Source organism: Nipponia nippon, unplaced genomic scaffold, assembly GCF_047370975.1.
Source record: "Nipponia nippon isolate SJK-2023a ecotype South Korea unplaced genomic scaffold, ASM4737097v1 scaffold_9, whole genome shotgun sequence".
Classification (NCBI taxonomy): domain Eukaryota; kingdom Metazoa; phylum Chordata; class Aves; order Pelecaniformes; family Threskiornithidae; genus Nipponia; species Nipponia nippon.
The window spans coordinates 6,983,673-7,002,545 of record NW_028262413.1 but is presented as its reverse complement, the minus strand read 5'-3'; the positions used below and the strand labels follow the sequence as shown (position 1 = coordinate 7,002,545).

The window sequence follows — 18,873 nt, the reverse complement described above, 5'->3', positions numbered from 1 at the left end:
CCCATAATTTTATATTTAAATTCTCCATGATGCAAAATCACTTTTGTCTTTTGATAATTTTATCTCCATTTATTTACTGGAAAATTAGGAGAATAATTTTCTGCTCCAGAGATGCTTCATATTACTGTACATCATTATGTGTGTAGTACAAGGTGTTTCTCAGAAAAATGCACTCTCAGTGCTGTACTGACCATATCTACCTACTCTGACTTGCTTGTCTTTATATCTCAGGGTAGCTACTTTGTACCTCTATATTATTCTTCAACCATTTAAAGCCCTAGTATTGCTTTTATAGTAACAACTAATGGTTCTGAACAGCTGCGACAATTTCAAAATGCTGGGAAACTGGACTGAGCGAGTAAGAACACATTTCAAATCGTTTTGCTTGTTTTCTGTTACATGGAGAGTTACTAGTACATACGCATACGCTTTGATAAATATAAATTATGCTTTCCAAAGGCACTGAATAAGTAGCTTTAGCCTGCATACATTTTCATGTTATGAAGATGATAAAAAAACCCTATACTAATTACTAAATAATACTGCTAATCAATAATAATAGTTTTATTATTCATAAGCTACTATTAATAAAACACCACGGGTTCTAATGTAACCATTAAAAGAATTAATACTGTAATTTAATTTTGAGGTCTTTACATGTATCTGAAGCCTATTAAAATAAATGAAAAGCCTCTCAATGACTCTGGATGATGCCCTGCATGTTAATGGTGCTATATGTTATTTGAACTACTGCAAATCACCTTTAAGATATTGCCTAAACACTGAAGCACTGATTATGCTTCATGTAGGTGGATATAATGTTTCAGGAAAAGTGCACACCTCCCCCTCCATTCTCATTTTCAAAATCAAGTTAGTTTTGCTCAGACTTTCGAAAAACATAATAGTAAAGGAGAGGTGAAATCAGGGAATTGCCATGAATTGAGATGGGGACATGGGAAGCCCGTCTTCTACCAGATACAGTTTTCTCAACAGCTACTGTATTTAAAGCACTTATTCACTGAATTTATTTGGTTATGGTGGCAAACACATGAAACAGTTAATGAAAGGGAAGAAGAGGGAAGAAAAAAACTTCTAGGGAAGTTAAAAGCTGAATTCTGTTATTTGAGAAATATACATTAAAAAAAGCATATTTGTGCCAAATATTCAATGGCTTTGATGGTGTTCCACTGATTTATTCCACGTTTAGCTCATTTAGGTCCCTGTGAAACGTGAGTTATCGATCGCCTTCACGAAGCACACCAAGAACTACTACCAAAAAATCTTATGAAAAGCAAGGCCACAATTACTGTTTGTTTTACTGAAGAACAAATCTCTGCGTACATGAGTTAGTAGTAAATATAAAGACAAATACACACAAATAACACACACAGAGATCTAAAAGTTAAAAGTGCTGCACGGTATTTTTTTCAACAACCTTAAAAAATGTTAGTATTGGAAAAGATATTTAAGAATGGCACCCCAGCAAAAGAGCTGTAGAACCCTTGATTTTTATCTCACATACTTTTGAAAATACCGTTAGTTGCACATTTGCTGCCAAGTACCTAATTACCTTTAAAAATCTAGCCCTACGCTGCTAAAGCTCTTGAGTGATCGAGGTATCAACATCACTCATCATTATGAAGATAATTTTAATGATGAAAGCATTGCTAAAAGTTATTTTAAAATTCATTTTTACTTTAACTTCTTTAGAGATGATTTGTTTGAGTACCTGAGATACAGTAACTAATCACTGATGGCTTTCTTTGCAAATAATAAAATAGATTTATATGCCCTCCCTGTAGGAACAAGAATTCCATCACCTCCTCCTGAATTTCTGAGCTATCGAATATTTGATGAGTGCTTAGGGAATCAGTATTGTGTCTTTTCACAGCAGTAATCAAGGAATGAAGTATTCTCTGCTGTAATGAATCTACCGCAGGCCCAAAAGATGAATATTTCAAATGCAAAAGCAATATGTTTGTTTTCAACACATTTAAGTTTGGCTTTAATAAAGCAAGTAGTGAAGTGTGCAATGAATTATATTGTTAGATGATTAAAACAGAGCCGTGCAATATGTCTGAATGCATTTAATCCAAGTAACTACTCATTTTAAATGCAACTTGTAAATATGTGTTACATGTATATAAACTAATGGATGACTCAGGAACCAGTGAGAGATCTGGGCCTTCCCTTCCATTCCTGGCTTGCTTCAAAACCGGCTCAGCCTCACAACTGACCAAGGCCCAGAGCCAGAACATCATTAAGCACAAGTCGAACCTCATGTGGGCTGAAATTAAGCACGTGCTTAATTTCAAGTGTTCAAGTTAGGATAATCAAGACAGAAGTGCCCTGCCGGACTGGGACCTACTACCTGTTTCAGCAGATTGGTGGTTCTCAACGCGCAGCCACAGGCAACTTTTAAGAGGTCCACAAAGCAGTGAGCCCCTGCAGATGGGTCCCGCCACTGCGGTGTTACTGTTTCTGCAAATCCAGAAGCCTTTACTGCAGACCAGGAGCATACTGTTGGCGGGAGGTAATGGATATGTGAAGTTAAACGTCTTCCACTAGCACTAGTTTCACTTTGAGAAGCACCAAGTAACCCCAATACTGACAGGACTGGTCATATTTTTTTGTCCTGAAAAAATTGTCAGAAGGCAAAGAGAAATCATTGACATTACCTCATTTGTCTCCAGAAGATTCGGATTTTTTGCTAAGATAACAAGTGAGTTCTTTTTAACAACAAAAAACCAAGAGCTTTTTGACTCACATTGCTGTTTAATACTCTGATCCCCTCTCCCTCTTGAAACATACTTTTTTCCACAGACATTCCCACTGTAGGAGAAAAGCCATTTTTCCCATTGATTGCCCCAGCGGAGCATGTTTATGGGCTTTAATAACCATTATACCTGACACAAGCAGGCTGGAGTTCCCTTCTTCCCTTTTCAGCTTGTTCCAGCTGAATAGCTTTTAAAATAATTTGAACTAAAAAGATCAGAGGTTCCTAAATCACTTTGTTCCTCTATTACACTCACTGTGGCCTCAGTGAGGACAAGAGAGGATCTTGAAGGAAACACCACGGCACGGTGCAAGGTTTTCTTTGTTTGCTGTTTGGTTTTTGCAAAGTGAGGCTCCTCATTCTGCCCCAAATACAAAGCTACAGAACAGGAGTCTGCAGGAATTTTCAGCGGCGCTCCCCTGGATGTACAGTAGTCCCCAGCACGATGCTTGAAGTGATGCTACAGTCAGCAAAAGGACCAAGTATCACGGGACCCCTTTCCTCCACATACCTGTTCACTTTACAACTTGTACTCCGATGGAAAAATCAACATTCAGAGCCCAGCTAGACATTTCAGGCCAGCTCACCTCATTTGCAAATTGAGCATACCTGCTATAGAGTCCCCACAGTGCTATTTTATGTGAGACCCTCTGAGTGTCTATCCACAATGAAATACAGAGATGAGCAATTACAGCAGTTTGTATACGGAAGAATTGTTTCCTGATTTTAACTAGTAATTTTTTTTTATTTGTCAGGTCAACTGACCTGCAGCATGCAAACAGAAATAGAATTTATCAACAGAGTTTACAATGAAAGCAATGAGAAAAGCATAGATTTAATTAGCAATTACAACAAAGTTCCAAGCGCTTCAATTATCCAAGTTCGGAACCAATGTACTTTACCTGGAAATTGCCGCTGAAACAGTGAATTCAATAAGGAAAATTCTTATGTAGTCCAAGTTAAATTATTTAAAAAGGAGGAAAGAGGGTTCTTAATTATTTAATGTTTCACCAATAATTATATAGTTCAGTATAATGTTCACTCACTGGAGAACCTGATTTTCAAAGGAACGTTTGTGAACATCAGTCAAACAAAAAACACCTGCCAGACTATAAATTCAGTCAGTGCAGTACACATTCATTCCAACACAGCATTAACACATTAGCAAAAATCCAAGTCTTGACTTAATGGCAAATCTATCCAATAATTTCTGCATTAAAATATTTACATAGAAAAGTATGCACAATTCAGTTTTCTAATGTATTTCTAAAAAACAGTATGACCTCTATTGCTACGATTTTTTTTAAAGCTGTGTTCTAGATAAATGAGTTAGAGATGGAACTACAGCTCTGGAAAACAGCAAACTATAAAATTAGTACTTGAATAGTCAAAGCTGCCAATCAAAATGTGGCCGTGGACATCTTAGGGACATTTCATTCAAAGGTATGCTAAGAATCAGTTTTAAAAGACAGCTTTTAAATTAGTTGTATGGAATACTAGCCACGGTAAGCTTATCCGCATGGTGCCCTGGGGAGCAAGGCTAAAGGAACACCAAGTATTTCTGAACTAAACTGTCTGTAAAGGTTTTTCCAAGTTGTGGTTCACCAGCTCCAGCACATGATACACAGCTGAGGGAACTAAAACAGTACCTTGGTCAAACACAGTATGGATCTGCAAAGGATTATCACCATCAATTCATAACCCTGCGTACAAAAACTCAAGCTCTATGGGACAAATTCCGGAAAACCCTCATGATGGCCAAACTATCAGTTGCCACACTAATGTCCTTCGAGTTTACTTACACAGGCCAGAATTCAGCACATGTCCTTCCAGAATGGGGACTTTGGGCTCTACAAATCTTCCTCGGCAGCTTTCTGTCTTGGAGCAGCGCTACCCAGAAGGAAGATTCGATGCACTCAGAAATTTAACAGCACGCCACCAATTTATCATTTCAACCCAAAGGCAAGGAAAAAAAATGCCAAAAAAAGAAAACCATTTCCTTGCAGCCGCAAAACAGGTTGTCCCTGGATCACTTTGGCAGAGAATTATCTTACCCCCACTCTCTGGAAGAGATCAGAGACTGTTTATCAGTAATGGCCTCAGATTTCATGGCTCCTGGAGCACAGGAGCCCAGCTGCACCATCATCCAGACTTTACAGCCTAATGTCCCATGGCCTGCAGGGCTAGAAATGATGAAAAGTATAGATTTCTGCTTCCCTGAGGGGACCGCAACACTTGGTTGTGGTCTTAAAGAGCCTGAGGTCTCTTACAATCAAAGATGGGATTTCTTAAGAGCATTACAGACTATTTCAGGTTATTTTTAGTGAGTTTAATGGCTCCCTCGGAATCGTACAAAGTGGGACTCGCAGTAAGTGCAGCACCTGGCTTTGCAGGTGGAGAACACAAAACACAGTCCCACTACAATTTTAGGATCCAACTAAAAACAGGGTTCTTGGAATAAATGTCATATACAGACTAAGAAATGGTGCAACATGGGGCAGTGCTTCACATGGCTTATGTGAGGCACATCAGGGTAATTTAGGAATTAAATTCCAGACACACGATGCCACAACATGTATTGCACACCATGGCATAACACATGGTCCTTCTGACACGGCCCATGCACATAATGTCCAGCTCTTCACTGTGGTATAAATCAAGCAACAGTGCCTTTGGTTGTTCTGCTTCTAAACTTCTGTCTTGTAAGGCCAAATTCAATTTGCCCAAATCCTTCCCACAGCACATCAAGATTAAAAAGTCTGGGGAATCATCCTGCTATGCCACTGTAAATTATCGCAGCTCCACCAACTTTACCCTAACATGAAATGCCACAGAAGTGCTCAGAATTCAACAGTGATGAATTTAACATGCCTGCTTCCACTAGCCTGATGTCAGCACAGTTACAGCAATTTATGCAATGCAAGGATCCGTCCTTTTCTCCTTATCAAAGCACTTGATCAAAATCAGTGACATGGAAAAAGACAACCTTACTTAATTTGAGCAGGAAAGTCCAGCTTGTCACTCTAACATCATAAGAAAAAGGGAGGTATTTACATATGGGTGCTTGCATATTCTTTTCTATCTGACTTCACAAAGATAACAGTAAGATCATCTTCTTCCACAGTAAAGCTAGTGTGAAACCTCGCAGAGGACCAGCATTTTCCCTTGCTCTTTCCTCCCCCTCCTTTCCTCTCTTTTGAAAAAGCAACACCTTGAGATATTTCAAAATCTTCATTAGCCTCTTCTCTGCTTGTGACAGCCTGGTGGTATGGAGTTGCTCCAACTCCCTCCATTCAATTCACCCTCGAGTCAAAGGAAAAACTCCATTTCTGATGCAATATGACAAGAAGCCCATATTGCTGAACGCCACTGCCACGTGGCTTGACCTGCCAGCCACCGCAAGCAGCAGGCTCTACCCCACGCCGCAGTTTTCGAGCATGTCGAACTGACAAATGAGCTAAGCAAGCAGTCACGCTTTTGAAGATGCATTTTAGAAAAGGGGATGCATAAATTCACTCATTCGGAAACCTGGTCTGTTCAAGAACTTGTTACTATGACAATTTAGAAGAAGCTGCTACAGATAAGATTGATGAAACTTATTGATTAATTTTCTCTCAAGCTATGTTTGAATTTTAAGTTTTCTCTAAACAGAACTAGTTCACGTCGGTTTGTTAGTATTCCAGGGACCCCAGCAATGTGCTTCAGCAGTGAAGGAAGTTCCATGATAAATGTGTTCTCCAATCTGCATCTGTAAAGTAGCTATAAAATCAGAACAATTCATGCAAAATTTTTCATTACGTTTCTAAATACACTTATTTACATTTTAAATCACACTTCGACAATATGAAATATCTTTCACTTAGACAGGTGGGAACAAGAAAACAGATGCATCCATTAAGCTTGAAACAATTCAATGAATTAAATAGTACTTGGTGAATGCTTTGGTTTATGGATATAGCCCTTGTTTAAACTTACTTGAAAAAACACAGCCATGGCTCCTACTACCCTGTTTTCTAGAACTGCTGTTCCAAAACTGTCAAAGTCATCAGGATTGTAGAAGTAAATCTGCATCTGTAAAAATTAAAAACAACAACAAAATCACATTAGTGTTGATTCACACAGCTTTCAAATGAGGTAATGCATACACAACATACGTAAGCCCAGTGTTATGAACCTGAGATAAAGGAATTCTGCTGAACAATACTGTTTAACTAGCACCTTGATTAATAGCATGACTGCCCTGCTGGGAGAGTAACCGGGGAACAGAGTCAATGCAATGCATTTTAATAACAAACCCAAGGATAAACAGTATGGCCAGTCTGTTTAGATGGTAAACTTTTGTGCTTTCTGGCAGGATCTCTTCATTTCTTTGCTCATTGCAGGCTCATCTCCTGCTCTGTTAAATGTGCTAAACATATTTATCTCAAAAACCATAGAGAATTTTTGAAAAGGATTTCAATGTTTAGAGTTATTCCTTTACTCCTAAAGCAATTTGTAAGATAAAAGTCTGTCTCTGTAGCAATGCATTTTTATGAGCCTCTGATATTCAGGACTATCGGTTAGGGTCAGACTTCTCCCTGACTTCAGTTAAATTTCATGACTTTTATTTCTAAAGCATTAGTACTTGGCAAAAAGTATAAACAAGACAAAACCAGATATTTTGATGTCATTTTAGGACTAATAATAAACATTAATAATTACGCAAACCCAAAGTGAAAGCAGGCAAGAACAACAATTACCCAAAAACAGCAAGTGCCTGAGTTACACAAATACAGGAGGACCGAGAAATAGCCTCCTTCATATGCTCTGCTGTTGAGCGATCCCGCTTTACTACACACACGTGCCATGAGTCAGGGCAACTCACAGAGGCCCATGGGTGCTACTGCTCTTAATTTCCTGTATGCTTCTTGTTTCGTTTACCGCGTTAGCTGAGCTCCCATTTCTGCCAGCTGGCCTAACACACTGCTGCTTCTCCAGCCATTGTTCAACCTCTCCATTCCCAAAGAAGCCCCTAGTGTTAGTCCATCTGTATCAGCCATGATTTGCTCCAAAGGATCTGATTTACGTCCAAAACACGCAATGCTTCCTTCTCAACATTACACCATGTAGGTGTGTACATTTTCATAGAATACATTCAGTATTGGTAACATTTGCTGTATGTGTGCTCTACACATTACAAATTAAAAACACGTGCCTGATGGTAACAGCCAAACGCAAGAACTGGACTTTGCAGTGGTTGCTCTTGGGGCCTTTTCAGGGATCCTCCCCGATGGATTTCACAACCCGAACCAGCACTGGCGCGTCTGTGGGGGCAACACTACTACAGGACGGTTGGCCAACAAGTATGCTCACTCGTACACATTGACTCCAGCAAAAAAAAAAAAATCTGTTCCTGGCTATGAAACAGAAACGGACCCATCAAGCTTCTCTGCCACTGGCCTCTTGCCTGAACCTGTACATTCACTCCCACTTCTCTGCTGCCCATCACCCATTACCTGACCTATTCAGGCTTTTCATAGCATGACTAGGTGATAAGAAATAGCCACACAGTGCATAGTTAAATGGAGACGTAAGGGCTAGCTGAGACGGTCCATGCCTCCCGACACACTGCCGGTCTGACCATCGCCCTCTCCTGCAAGTCTGTCTGCAGGCAAATGCTCTGCTGGCTCCAATAACTTGTTTGGGGTTGCTTGGTTTTTTTCCAAGATCGTGCTGCATGACATATCCTATCGTATTCACAAATGCAAGTATTTTGCCCGTATTCTGAAATTTTGTATATTGCCAGATGAGATGATACCCTTTTATCTTGCTCAGATATGTTCCTACTCATATTTACTGATTCCCAGGCTTCTGGCTGTATATATTGGCTGTAATGTATAATACTGGCAAAGTACCTACACATCTAATAAAATATTACCATATAGAGAAAAGGCCAAGATGAAGATCAGTCTCTTCAGAGGTAGAGGTACTTTTTTCAGCAGGAGGATAAGATAAGACTGCATTCCAAATGGCTCACAAAAAATGAAAAAATTGTCTGGCACTCACTCTAGCTTCATAAAATTTGAAAGCAATTTTCTTTCCCTATTTTGGCCTTCCTATTCCCAGTGTATTCACAGCACACACAGAGATGCTGGCAATATCTCACAAAGTTGGTGGTGCCTCCAGGTTCTGACAACTTGTGCTTTGAACAAATGTAGACCGAGGTACAGCCATTCATTGATGCAGAAATTAGAAACAGTTTGTTTCAGGTAGAATTGCATAAACTTCAATTTAGCCAGCACAGACAAAGCTCACAAAACACTCAACAAATTACATTTTACTCCCCTTCAAAATGAAGCCTAAAATTAGGTATACCTTATATAAAACACTTCACTATATAGTCCTCACAGGAGTTTATGAAGAAAAGTATCACTGAGTGAGTTCAGCATATGCCAAAATCATTTTGGATCAATTTTGCTCACGGCATTTTAAGGAAATTAATTTTTACAATACACTTTTGGATAGCAGTGCAAAGGGCTTTGGTAAAAAAGTGCTTAATTCAGATCCCTCGTCTCAGCAGTGCAATTTCACAGACTAATCAAGAACCACACTCTGCCTTGATTACCATACACATTGAAACATTTTACCACTGCTCCCCGGTGTTTCTCCAGAGAGCGTGGCTCCTCTCTCTGCATCCATCAAGTCAAGGGGAACTGTCTTGTATGAAAAATTATCGTCATCCGTCATACAGTAGCTTCCTTATATGTTCATACAGCTAGAAGGAACATTTTAGGAATAGAATCTCCCAGGAATTGCTACTATATAATTTACACACGCATACACTGCAAAAACAATGTTTAGAAGATGGTAAAGTTACATCCTCAAAGCTGCATGGTTCAGACTGCTCGTAAAACCACACCTGGACACCGCTAAGCATTAGTGTTATGACAATTTTCTAATTATGTGATCACATATTGTTCTCTTCCATAATACTCATCTGTTTTCCCCAATTTACAATAAAATGTAAATGCATCTAACATGTTTTTGTTCTTTTATACATAATATACATCATCTTGAATGCATTTATCAGTAGATATTTAATTTAATATTTTCTATGGATGGCATAATGTTCTTTATGTACAAGTCAGGAATAAGAAAGTTAACCACAAAATTAATTTCACTGCATGCTTAAGTGGCCTAAACATGCTAGAAAATTTTCATTATTACTCCTTATTATATAATTAGTATATACAATATATGGTGCATTTTGCATAGAAATGACTTCTACTGTCTCTGCCTGGTACATACAAAGCAGTAGTACAGAACGCAACACAGGGGCATTTAACCTAAAGAAAATTTGGATCTTATTATAATACGCTATTTGTGAAATGCAGAATGGAGCATTATCCAAGCTTGCACATCCAACCGAAATTGCGGCACTGCCTGATATCAGCACCATAAACCATCATTTTCTTGTACATTTTTCCACGCGATTTCATGATAGCTTCTATTTTCCAAAATTAAAAAAAAAAAAAAAGTATTTTTAAAGGCTTTGGATCCCTTAGCAATGGGAAAGCCTGAAATACCCTTTGTAGTTTCTCTAGAGTAACACTGTCTGCAGTCAGAATGCTCTGCTCCACACACCCCTGCTGACAGTGCTCCAAACAGCCTTCCCGGCGGCGCAGGTCTCGGAGGGCCTCAGAGTCCTGTTCTCTACGGCACAATCTACGAGACTGGTAAGTCTCTCACACCTAGCCCCATTACAGCTAACAAGGCTGGGAAAGGCTTACATGGACTTCCTTAATCTCAGATGTGCAACACAGCAGTACACTTATATGTATCTTGTAAAGATCTGTTATAAAAAACAAGTAGTGTCCAAGCAACTTGAAATTTTCACTATTTTGATAAGGCTAAGCTGAAACAAACCATCCCTAGCGACACCAAGGCTCTTTTCTTGCAGGAAGACTCTCTCCATCCTAAAATGCTACCAACAAGTACTGCAGCTACAGAGCTTTACCAAGGCAGGGAGAGGGCAAGACTTCGCTTTTAATGGAAAAACTTTATGCTTTGACACTCTTCACACTCTAAAAGAGTAGAATTTTTTTTCACTCAAACTTGAGAAAGATTTGCTGTGCAGCACAGATTAAGCCTGAAAAAAATCTCACTGAAGGGGAAAATCTTCAGAATGTTACAAGTGCCTTAAAACAGAGGATTAGAGAGAAAACCCTCACTCTGCCGTAACCCAGGAGGTAATTGCCAGTCACCCTATAAAACCATGTCATGTTTTCTAGTCTCTTCTGTCCAGGAAGATCCAGTGCCCAACCGTTACCGTTTCCAAGCACTCCAGGCCTTTTTCCAGCTGACAATCCTTACACAAATGAACACAGCACATACATCCAACACCTGAGTAATTCCCCAGCCTGGAGCATCTTTGCCTCCATGCTCCTATCAGCTACAGCAGTCCTCCACCATGCCATGAGGCAGGCGATCCCCTCTTCCTCGGGGTCAACCTACTCTCTGCAGAAACATCTTTCTTCAACAGCGTTCTTCCAACCTCTATAGAAATCTGGTGTCCTCCAGAGCTGGCAAAATGTCAGGCCCTGCTCTGTGCTTAAGAGATTTTGACTCAAAACTGGGCTGCCACCACACTGATCTTGTAAGGACAGGCTGTCCAAAACGTGCGTGTGTATTACTGAGAAATACTGCCCACCAGAGATCAGTTATGATTTTATTAAGTACAATTGCCTCTGAATGACTAACCCCTCTTTATGAAATGTCACTGGCTTGCAAAAACTGAGCCTGATTCAAATGGATGACTTCTCCCTGCCACAAATAAAATGCTCCAGCTCTCTGCTCGGATGCTGCTCCTCTGCTTGGCAAGACAGACATCCAGACAGAAATCACCACTCCTGTGCATGACATCTTTTTGCTCTTATTACCCCACTACAAAGACAGAAAGTTTACATCCAATACAGAATATCATGGCTAAACTCATTCAGCACTTATGAGAGAAAAGCCACAATGAGCATTTGATAGATCCCAGAAGATGTAAGCGAGTTCAAAGCAATTCTAAGAGACTGGAAACCAAGCAAGTACGTTTTCCATAGACAGATGCCAAGTATTTTAAAAATAAATAATTGAGACTTTTAAATTGGACTGCTATCACCCTGTGCAACCTCCTGCAGCAGATTTCTCTTTAGATTAAAAAACGAACAAAGGCTCATTGTGCTGTCACAGATGTGAAGTACAGAATATTCAATAGTACCAGGAATTCTAGTGGAAGGGAAAAGATCATCAGAATTAGCTTTCCGCTCATTTCCTTCCAGCGATCCAAGGACTACCATGCAATTTAAAGCTAAAAAAAAAAAAAAAAAAGGTTTTAGAGGCTAGCCAATTTTTTGATGAATCAGGCGGCAAGACGCAGAGGCAACAGATTCGTGGTTTATTATGTACTGCTTTAGAGACTGAGAGTATTTTCAGAAGAGCAAAACACAGGAATCGCAGGTAGATTGCAAATCTTTGCAGAGTAGCGAAACAAAAATTTTGAAATGTTGGCTTTAAACGATGGAGTCAATCACTGAATATACTAATTCTTAATTAGTACCTCTGCTGCTTATATTGTAAGAATAAATTATTCTCAGCCACTTCTACAGCTGGATTTAAAATCTCTTGCATAAAAACAAATTCTCTGCTAAGATTATGAATCATACATGATTTTTCTTAATTGAAAGCCCGCATGTAACTTACTTCTGCCTTAAATATGTGCATAGATTTCTAGCAAACTGGATGATGTGATCCATTTGGCTGGAATAAAAATTTTCTACAGACATAATGTAATCTTCACTGCAGCACTGAAAATTCAGACTAACTGTCCTGCAGTCTGTGTGTTTACTGGAGTGTGAGATGTACACTGGGACAATAAAGTCTGATGTTTGACTTCTCATTATAGTCTCTTAAAAAACCCCATGAAACTTATCATTTATAACGTATTCTAAATCTGCTTAGAAAAGGCGGAGGGAAGAGCAAATCGTGATGTTTTCCAGTCCTCCTACTACAGCTTGATGTAATAACAGAGTATACCGCATTATTTTTAAAAGATAAAGTTGAACAGGAGTAGATAATGGCATGTTTTTCCTGCCTAGTCTATTATTCATCAGTGAATTTTTAACTATAGTTAGGCAGGTACAGAGATGTATTTTGAATGTCATAACTTAAGTGTTTTACAGTGCCTAACAGTGTGCTGGGTAAATTGCAAAACAAAGAGTCAGACAGGGTCTTTGCCCTAAAGTAATTGCCACTTGATAATGAATACAATGCTAGGCTGAAAAAAATGGAAGGAGTTGAAACAACAGGAAGAGCAAAGATCAGACAAGTGAAATAGCAGAATTTAACTCAATCTAGACATTCGCATGCCTTAGAAGTACGGTAAATTTCCCTTTAATCTTTTTTAATAGGAAGCATTAACTATTGCTTTGCTGTCTACAAACAACGCGGTAGGTGTATCTATGTTATAAGTCGAGACCAAGCAATTTCATAGTCGTTTTCAACCTGAAAGTTGGTAGTTGTTGCACATTCTGCCCCTAACTCTGAACAGCGTTTAAACCTGTGAGTGGTCCAGTAACAGCCCGGTAGGAACAGTGAGGCAACACGATGCTCGTAGGATTGCCCTGGGCTTCAACGCATTGCTGGATTCCAGCCATATCACTCAGTATCTTGAGCGTTAAGTCCTGAATGTTAAGAGAGAAGTACCTTGGCAAGCCAGAAACTTCCCTGATTTCTACTGCCAGAAATAAATACCCCTTAGGCCTGCTCCTGTCCCAAACAAGAAAATCCATCTCATGTATACACACTGAGTCATTACACAATGAAGGCATATTTGATGCTAAAAAGCTGTATGTTGCATTCATTTGTATTTCCATAATATGAAAATAACGGTTTCAGTGTTTATGCTTTCCATAACATGAAACTTTTGCAATTGCTTTGTACTCCGAGTAACAGCCATATGATTCACCATGAAATGAAGTCTGGAAAATCGTTTTGGATAAATGGAACTATAAATTCAATAGAATTTCCATGACAACATAGATTGCAACACTCCACCACAAGTAAAATGTTATAAATCATTCAAAACCAACAAAAAGTCAGCAGTAAGTCTTCCCTTTCACAACACACAAGACCCCTGAATTATAGAGCTGTGGTTATTACCTCCCCATGCAGTGTCTCTCATTTCTGATCCTCTTCCTTGTTACAAGTGCTGTTTCATATCTGACCAAACACAGGAGATTATAATACTAACACTTTAATACTAAGATGTAAACAAGAATTGAAGTGTAATGAGCAGGAGGCTTTTTTGAACCTTTCCTCCTTTTCTCAACTTCTAAAAATATTTAAATATCTTCATCCTGTGGTAATTATACCTGTGTATCCAGATAAATCACAGCATCTTGTTAGACTCACAAATTTAGGAGGCTCTTTTTCTGGAAACGTGGGTGGTAAGTGTACAATAGGGTGCTCAGTCAGCTCGTAAAAAGGATGTGAACCACATGTCCAAGGGATGGAAGAGATCCAAGGAGAGGAGGAGGTAAAAATAAAAAAGGATAAAAGATTACACCACAGAGTATTGCTTATTCATACCCCTCCATCAGAGGGTTCCTGACATACGGTATTTCCCTTAAAGTCCAAGGATCTGGAATGAAGTGATTCCAGGAGGACCTTCACTGCAATTTAAAAATCACTGTGGCTGTTGCCTTCATGTCTGTGAGAAAAACCTTGAAAAGGCAAAGCTTCTTCCCTCCTGAAAAGATTAAGAAGCCCATAAAACCAAATGAGAGACAAATAGCTCAGTATTCTGACTTTTGGGTAGGAGTATTCCATACAAATCAGGTCTTTTAGTAACTTGAGAAGAAGCAGCAACCTACTAGTCCTTGGATTGCAAAGGCTCATCTTCCCAGACTACTACAGAGTTTCTGCTCTCTTGCATAAATCACTGCCCATTTCTGAGCCTTGCTTCCCCACAGGTAAACTATGGTCATTGCCCATCCCTCCTTTAACTGGATGTTTTATGAAGAAAAATATGAAAGATTGGGAATAAATGGGAAGAATGACAAGCAACTGAAAAACACGTGAAATAAACTACCATTTGGAGTGGTGTTGGAGAAAAAAAACTTTGGGGTTGCTGTTCATTTGCTGGATATAGCAATAAGGAAGAGTCACACAAGTACCTCACGGAGACAGTACATTGCCTCTTAATACTGGTACCAACTTCTAAACAGCTCATATGGGACACAGAGCTGATGTCAGGGGAGTTCAGTGCAGACACTTATTCCAAGGTACTGCATCCACATACCCCTGAGGGCATCTTCCCAGGCTCCTGGAGGTCAGCTGGGATTTTTCACTGGTCTTTACCTCTGTTACCAGACTCTGACTGCCACAGACTTTTTGATTTATTTATCAAGTAATTCTGAGTCTCACCCACATTGGCTTTGTCTAATCTTGGCATATTCCAAACAAGACAGCAAGAGCATGCGTGCGGGAACACGCAATGCTGAGACTCCCATTTCAGCAAGAGGCAAACTTTGCTTTCTAAAACTGTCCAAATGGAAAAATTAGAAGCAACACTTAGCTGCTGGCGGGGGTGAAAAACTGAAACAGGCAATTTAGGAAGTGGCTAAGCACCAAATGCCACAGCAACTGAAAACAAGCCGGATGGACTGACTGTATGAACAGAATAGCTCTGAACTCAACCCAAAAGTGACTGTCTCAGATGTCATCTTCATCTGTTTCCCATGGTCTTCCTGAAAGAACTAAAGTACTGAAGAGTTTTGAACTCCAATACCCAAACTGTCCATACTTTAGCTCATCTTTCAAGAATCCATTTATTTTCTTAAACATCAAGAAGTGCTGCCAGAATGGAGAGAACTGCTGGGATTTCCTAGCAAAAACACTCCAGTGCTCTTCAGGGAAAAGAAAAGAGTTACACTTTAAAAATAAACCGTACAAAAGCACACTTTTCCTAGCATGTGTGATTAATACAATTTCATATACCATTCACTTTAAAGATGCACTAACACAAGTATTCATTCCTCTGAGAGCTCACATCTTAGCGCAAATTATTCTTTTTGTACTGTGGAATTCAGAACGTCCTGTGTGGTTTATTTGTTTTTTTGTGGTTGTTTTTTTTTTTTGGGGGGGGGGGGTGTTTTTGTTTTTGGTCTTTTTTATACAGGAGAAGGCGAGCTCTTCCATGAGGTTTAATGATCTTCAAAATGCCTCAGAACAAATTTTGAGATATTTATAGTTTTGTTGCATCTCCGGATTCAAAGCCATGCAGCAGATGGGGCACGTTTTCAGAAGCATTTTGCTAGGCAAAAGGCCATTCCTATCTCTGAGGGGATGTGAAATCCTCCAGGCTGTACACTTGCAGAGTTATTTTTATTTATGAACTGTGAAGTATATGGGCAATTACAGCAGAACCAGCCCATGAGAAGAGCTTACTTGGAGGGCTTCATAACAGAGGGTAAAAATAATATGGGCTTTCCCATATTTTGCAGAATACACATCTATCTAACGCAGCATCATAATCCCGAAGATAAAGCAAGCAGGGTGCTCAGCATCTGAGGTCTCAGCGGCTACCTGTAGATTACTGGAGGAAGGTGGGACAGCCCTGGGCTGCAGGGACAGCACTAGTTCTGCCACAGACTTCCCGTCTGAACACACGAGGGATTTCTCCAATGCAGCTGTTTAATGTGGGTGTTTCCCTTCAGGTTTCTCAAAAGGGCTTAATATGCAAGAAGCAAGTACGCTATATCCCTTTTAAAACTCGAGATCTCTTGAAAATACCTCAAATTGAAATTCCACCACCACCACAGGGTGCCTACCCAAATTCCCCAGTCCCTTGGAAAACCTTGCATGTCATATCTCTATATTCTGCCTCTCATTTTCTTGCGTGCTGCATAGCTGTTTTTACTCTTATCCTCTGACTGTTTTACCAGAGTAGAAGCAGTAGAACACCACATCTGAAGTGCAGCATTAAGAAATTTGTAAACTTCTTGTCTTAGCAACTCTGTGTACAGACACACACTCAGAGTAGCTGTATACACCACCCCTAATGGCATCAGCTCTTTAAGGACATGATTCTCTATTAAGACTAGCAAATCAAAAAGAACTGGACTTCAGCACAGCAAGAAGCAAAATATTCAAGTAAGCAGCAAAATTGATGGAGAGGTTAAAGTGCCAGAAATTGTGTAGCCTTTTAAAGTTAAAACCTTGTCCACTGTCACATCTGCAAACCCATTTGCAAACGCGTTCTGTAATGGTCCTTTGCAAAATGTCAACGTTATTCTTCCATGCCTATGAAACAGAAACACAAATCTAACTCCCACCCCCTCCCACGGTCTCACGCTGGTACCTGTCTGCAGATGCCGTGTCGAGACTCCCTTGCTGTATCTGACTCTGCTGCTCGCTCGTGGCACCACCTTATATAATGTGAATAAAACAACGTCTCAGCTTTAACACTTCCAATTTTTTAAGGGCCCATTGATGTTGAAAGAAAAGCATGTTGAACTTCTTTGGACTCCTGATGAATACAACAGTGCTACCAGATTGGCATTTGAGTCCAAATTTTACAGGCTTTGGTTCAGTACAGTTTTCAGTCTACACTCCTTGTGGGAGGCATGCACAGTTGTGTCCCTGCTCAGCCAGGCTCTGTGCCAGCTTCGTCCCTTCCCTCCACTCTGCATTTTAATACTAAAAACGGGTCTCAAGCCAGAGATTCACATTTCCACCCTGGCTCCCATCTGTGAATTTCTGAAAGCACCTCTTCTGTCTCAGCATCTCACATTTGAACAATTCACCTGGGTAATGGACACCATGTAAGTTCTGGTTTTCAGCATGACAGCTGCTGGCTTTTCTCCAGACTGTGGGTGTCTTTGGCTTTAGAAGAGCCCAACCAAATTAATTCTTGCTCATGCCACTGCTGTCTCCACCAGCGCCAGACACTTGGGTTGTGCCTGCAACCATGAATGCAATCTGGAAGTGCTGCAAAATGGTGCAGCCTCTCCCTATCGCATAACGTGGAGAGCGTGCCCCAGGCTGCCTGGGGCCAGGGCTGGGGCAGGCAGGGAGGGTACCACCTGCGATGCAAAACCACACCGTTGTATGTGTTACCAGTACATTCACCTCTCCTGGCGTTGTTCTGTCACAGCACGAAATGCCTCAATGGAACTTTTGAAATATGGGAGTTGCACAAGTAAAGTCTTTATCATAAATCTGATAATTAACCTGCATAACTAATTTCCCTTCTGGCAGCAGGCATAGGTTGGAATAAATAGTCTATTCAATACCTACTGAGAGAAGACTCCAATATTTCATGTTTACTTTTAGCAAGTATAAAAAACTAGGGACAAAGGGCCTCAAAGAGTCAAATTCCTTGCAGTTTCAACAGAGTGCCCTGAATAATACATAAAGCAGCTACGCTCTTATCCCTAAAACCACAGGTGTGAACCAGATGTCATGCTTATCTTCTCTTGAGATTACAGCAAACAATTGCACACCTTCAGCATATAAAGTAAGCTTTGGATCAAGAAGCCTGAAATACATTAAAAGTGTGGCACTGAAGTTAAAAATTCAAATATTAACCTAGAAATCACTGATTCATTTAAGAGTCTGTTTATAGCCTATGTTCTATAAAAGTTATATTTCTTTTATTTAACCTTTTTATAACAAGATGTATTATGAACCACAAATCTGAGATAAAATTGCTTGCATAAACCTCAGTCTTGGTCAGCAAGGTATTGCCAAACAGATTGTTCAAATATACCACCACCTATTTAAAATACACCATGGCTCAAGGAACAGAATTAAAGTTAAAGCCTTGATTTAAATTTTAAACTTTCCTATTATTGTAATAAAGGTTTAGAAAAAGGTGAGCATATACTGCAAGCAAATATTGAAAGGAGATTAAACCCAGAACGGTATCTCAAAGAGAATTTTAAAGCTAACTTACTACATAGTAACAAGACATGGTGCAAATGGTGCTCTAACCATACACCCTTCGTCACAACCAACCACCTAAGAGTGCATAGCCAGAGGGTATTCCAAAATGCCGAGTTTGAAGAAAA

General features: G+C 39.7%; 1 protein-coding gene across 3 annotated transcripts in view; it reads right to left on the bottom strand.

The window, feature by feature from the left end:
* Nucleotides 1-18,873, bottom strand: part of PTPRG (protein tyrosine phosphatase receptor type G) — a 418,432-nt gene that overhangs the window by 137,513 nt on the left and 262,046 nt on the right. For all 3 annotated transcript variants that reach the window (XM_087744487.1, XM_087744488.1, XM_087744489.1), the window contains one exon: nucleotides 6,752-6,847. In XM_087744487.1, the coding sequence (XP_087600613.1) occupies nucleotides 6,752-6,847 (96 nt within the window). The remainder of the gene's footprint in view (nucleotides 1-6,751; nucleotides 6,848-18,873) is intronic.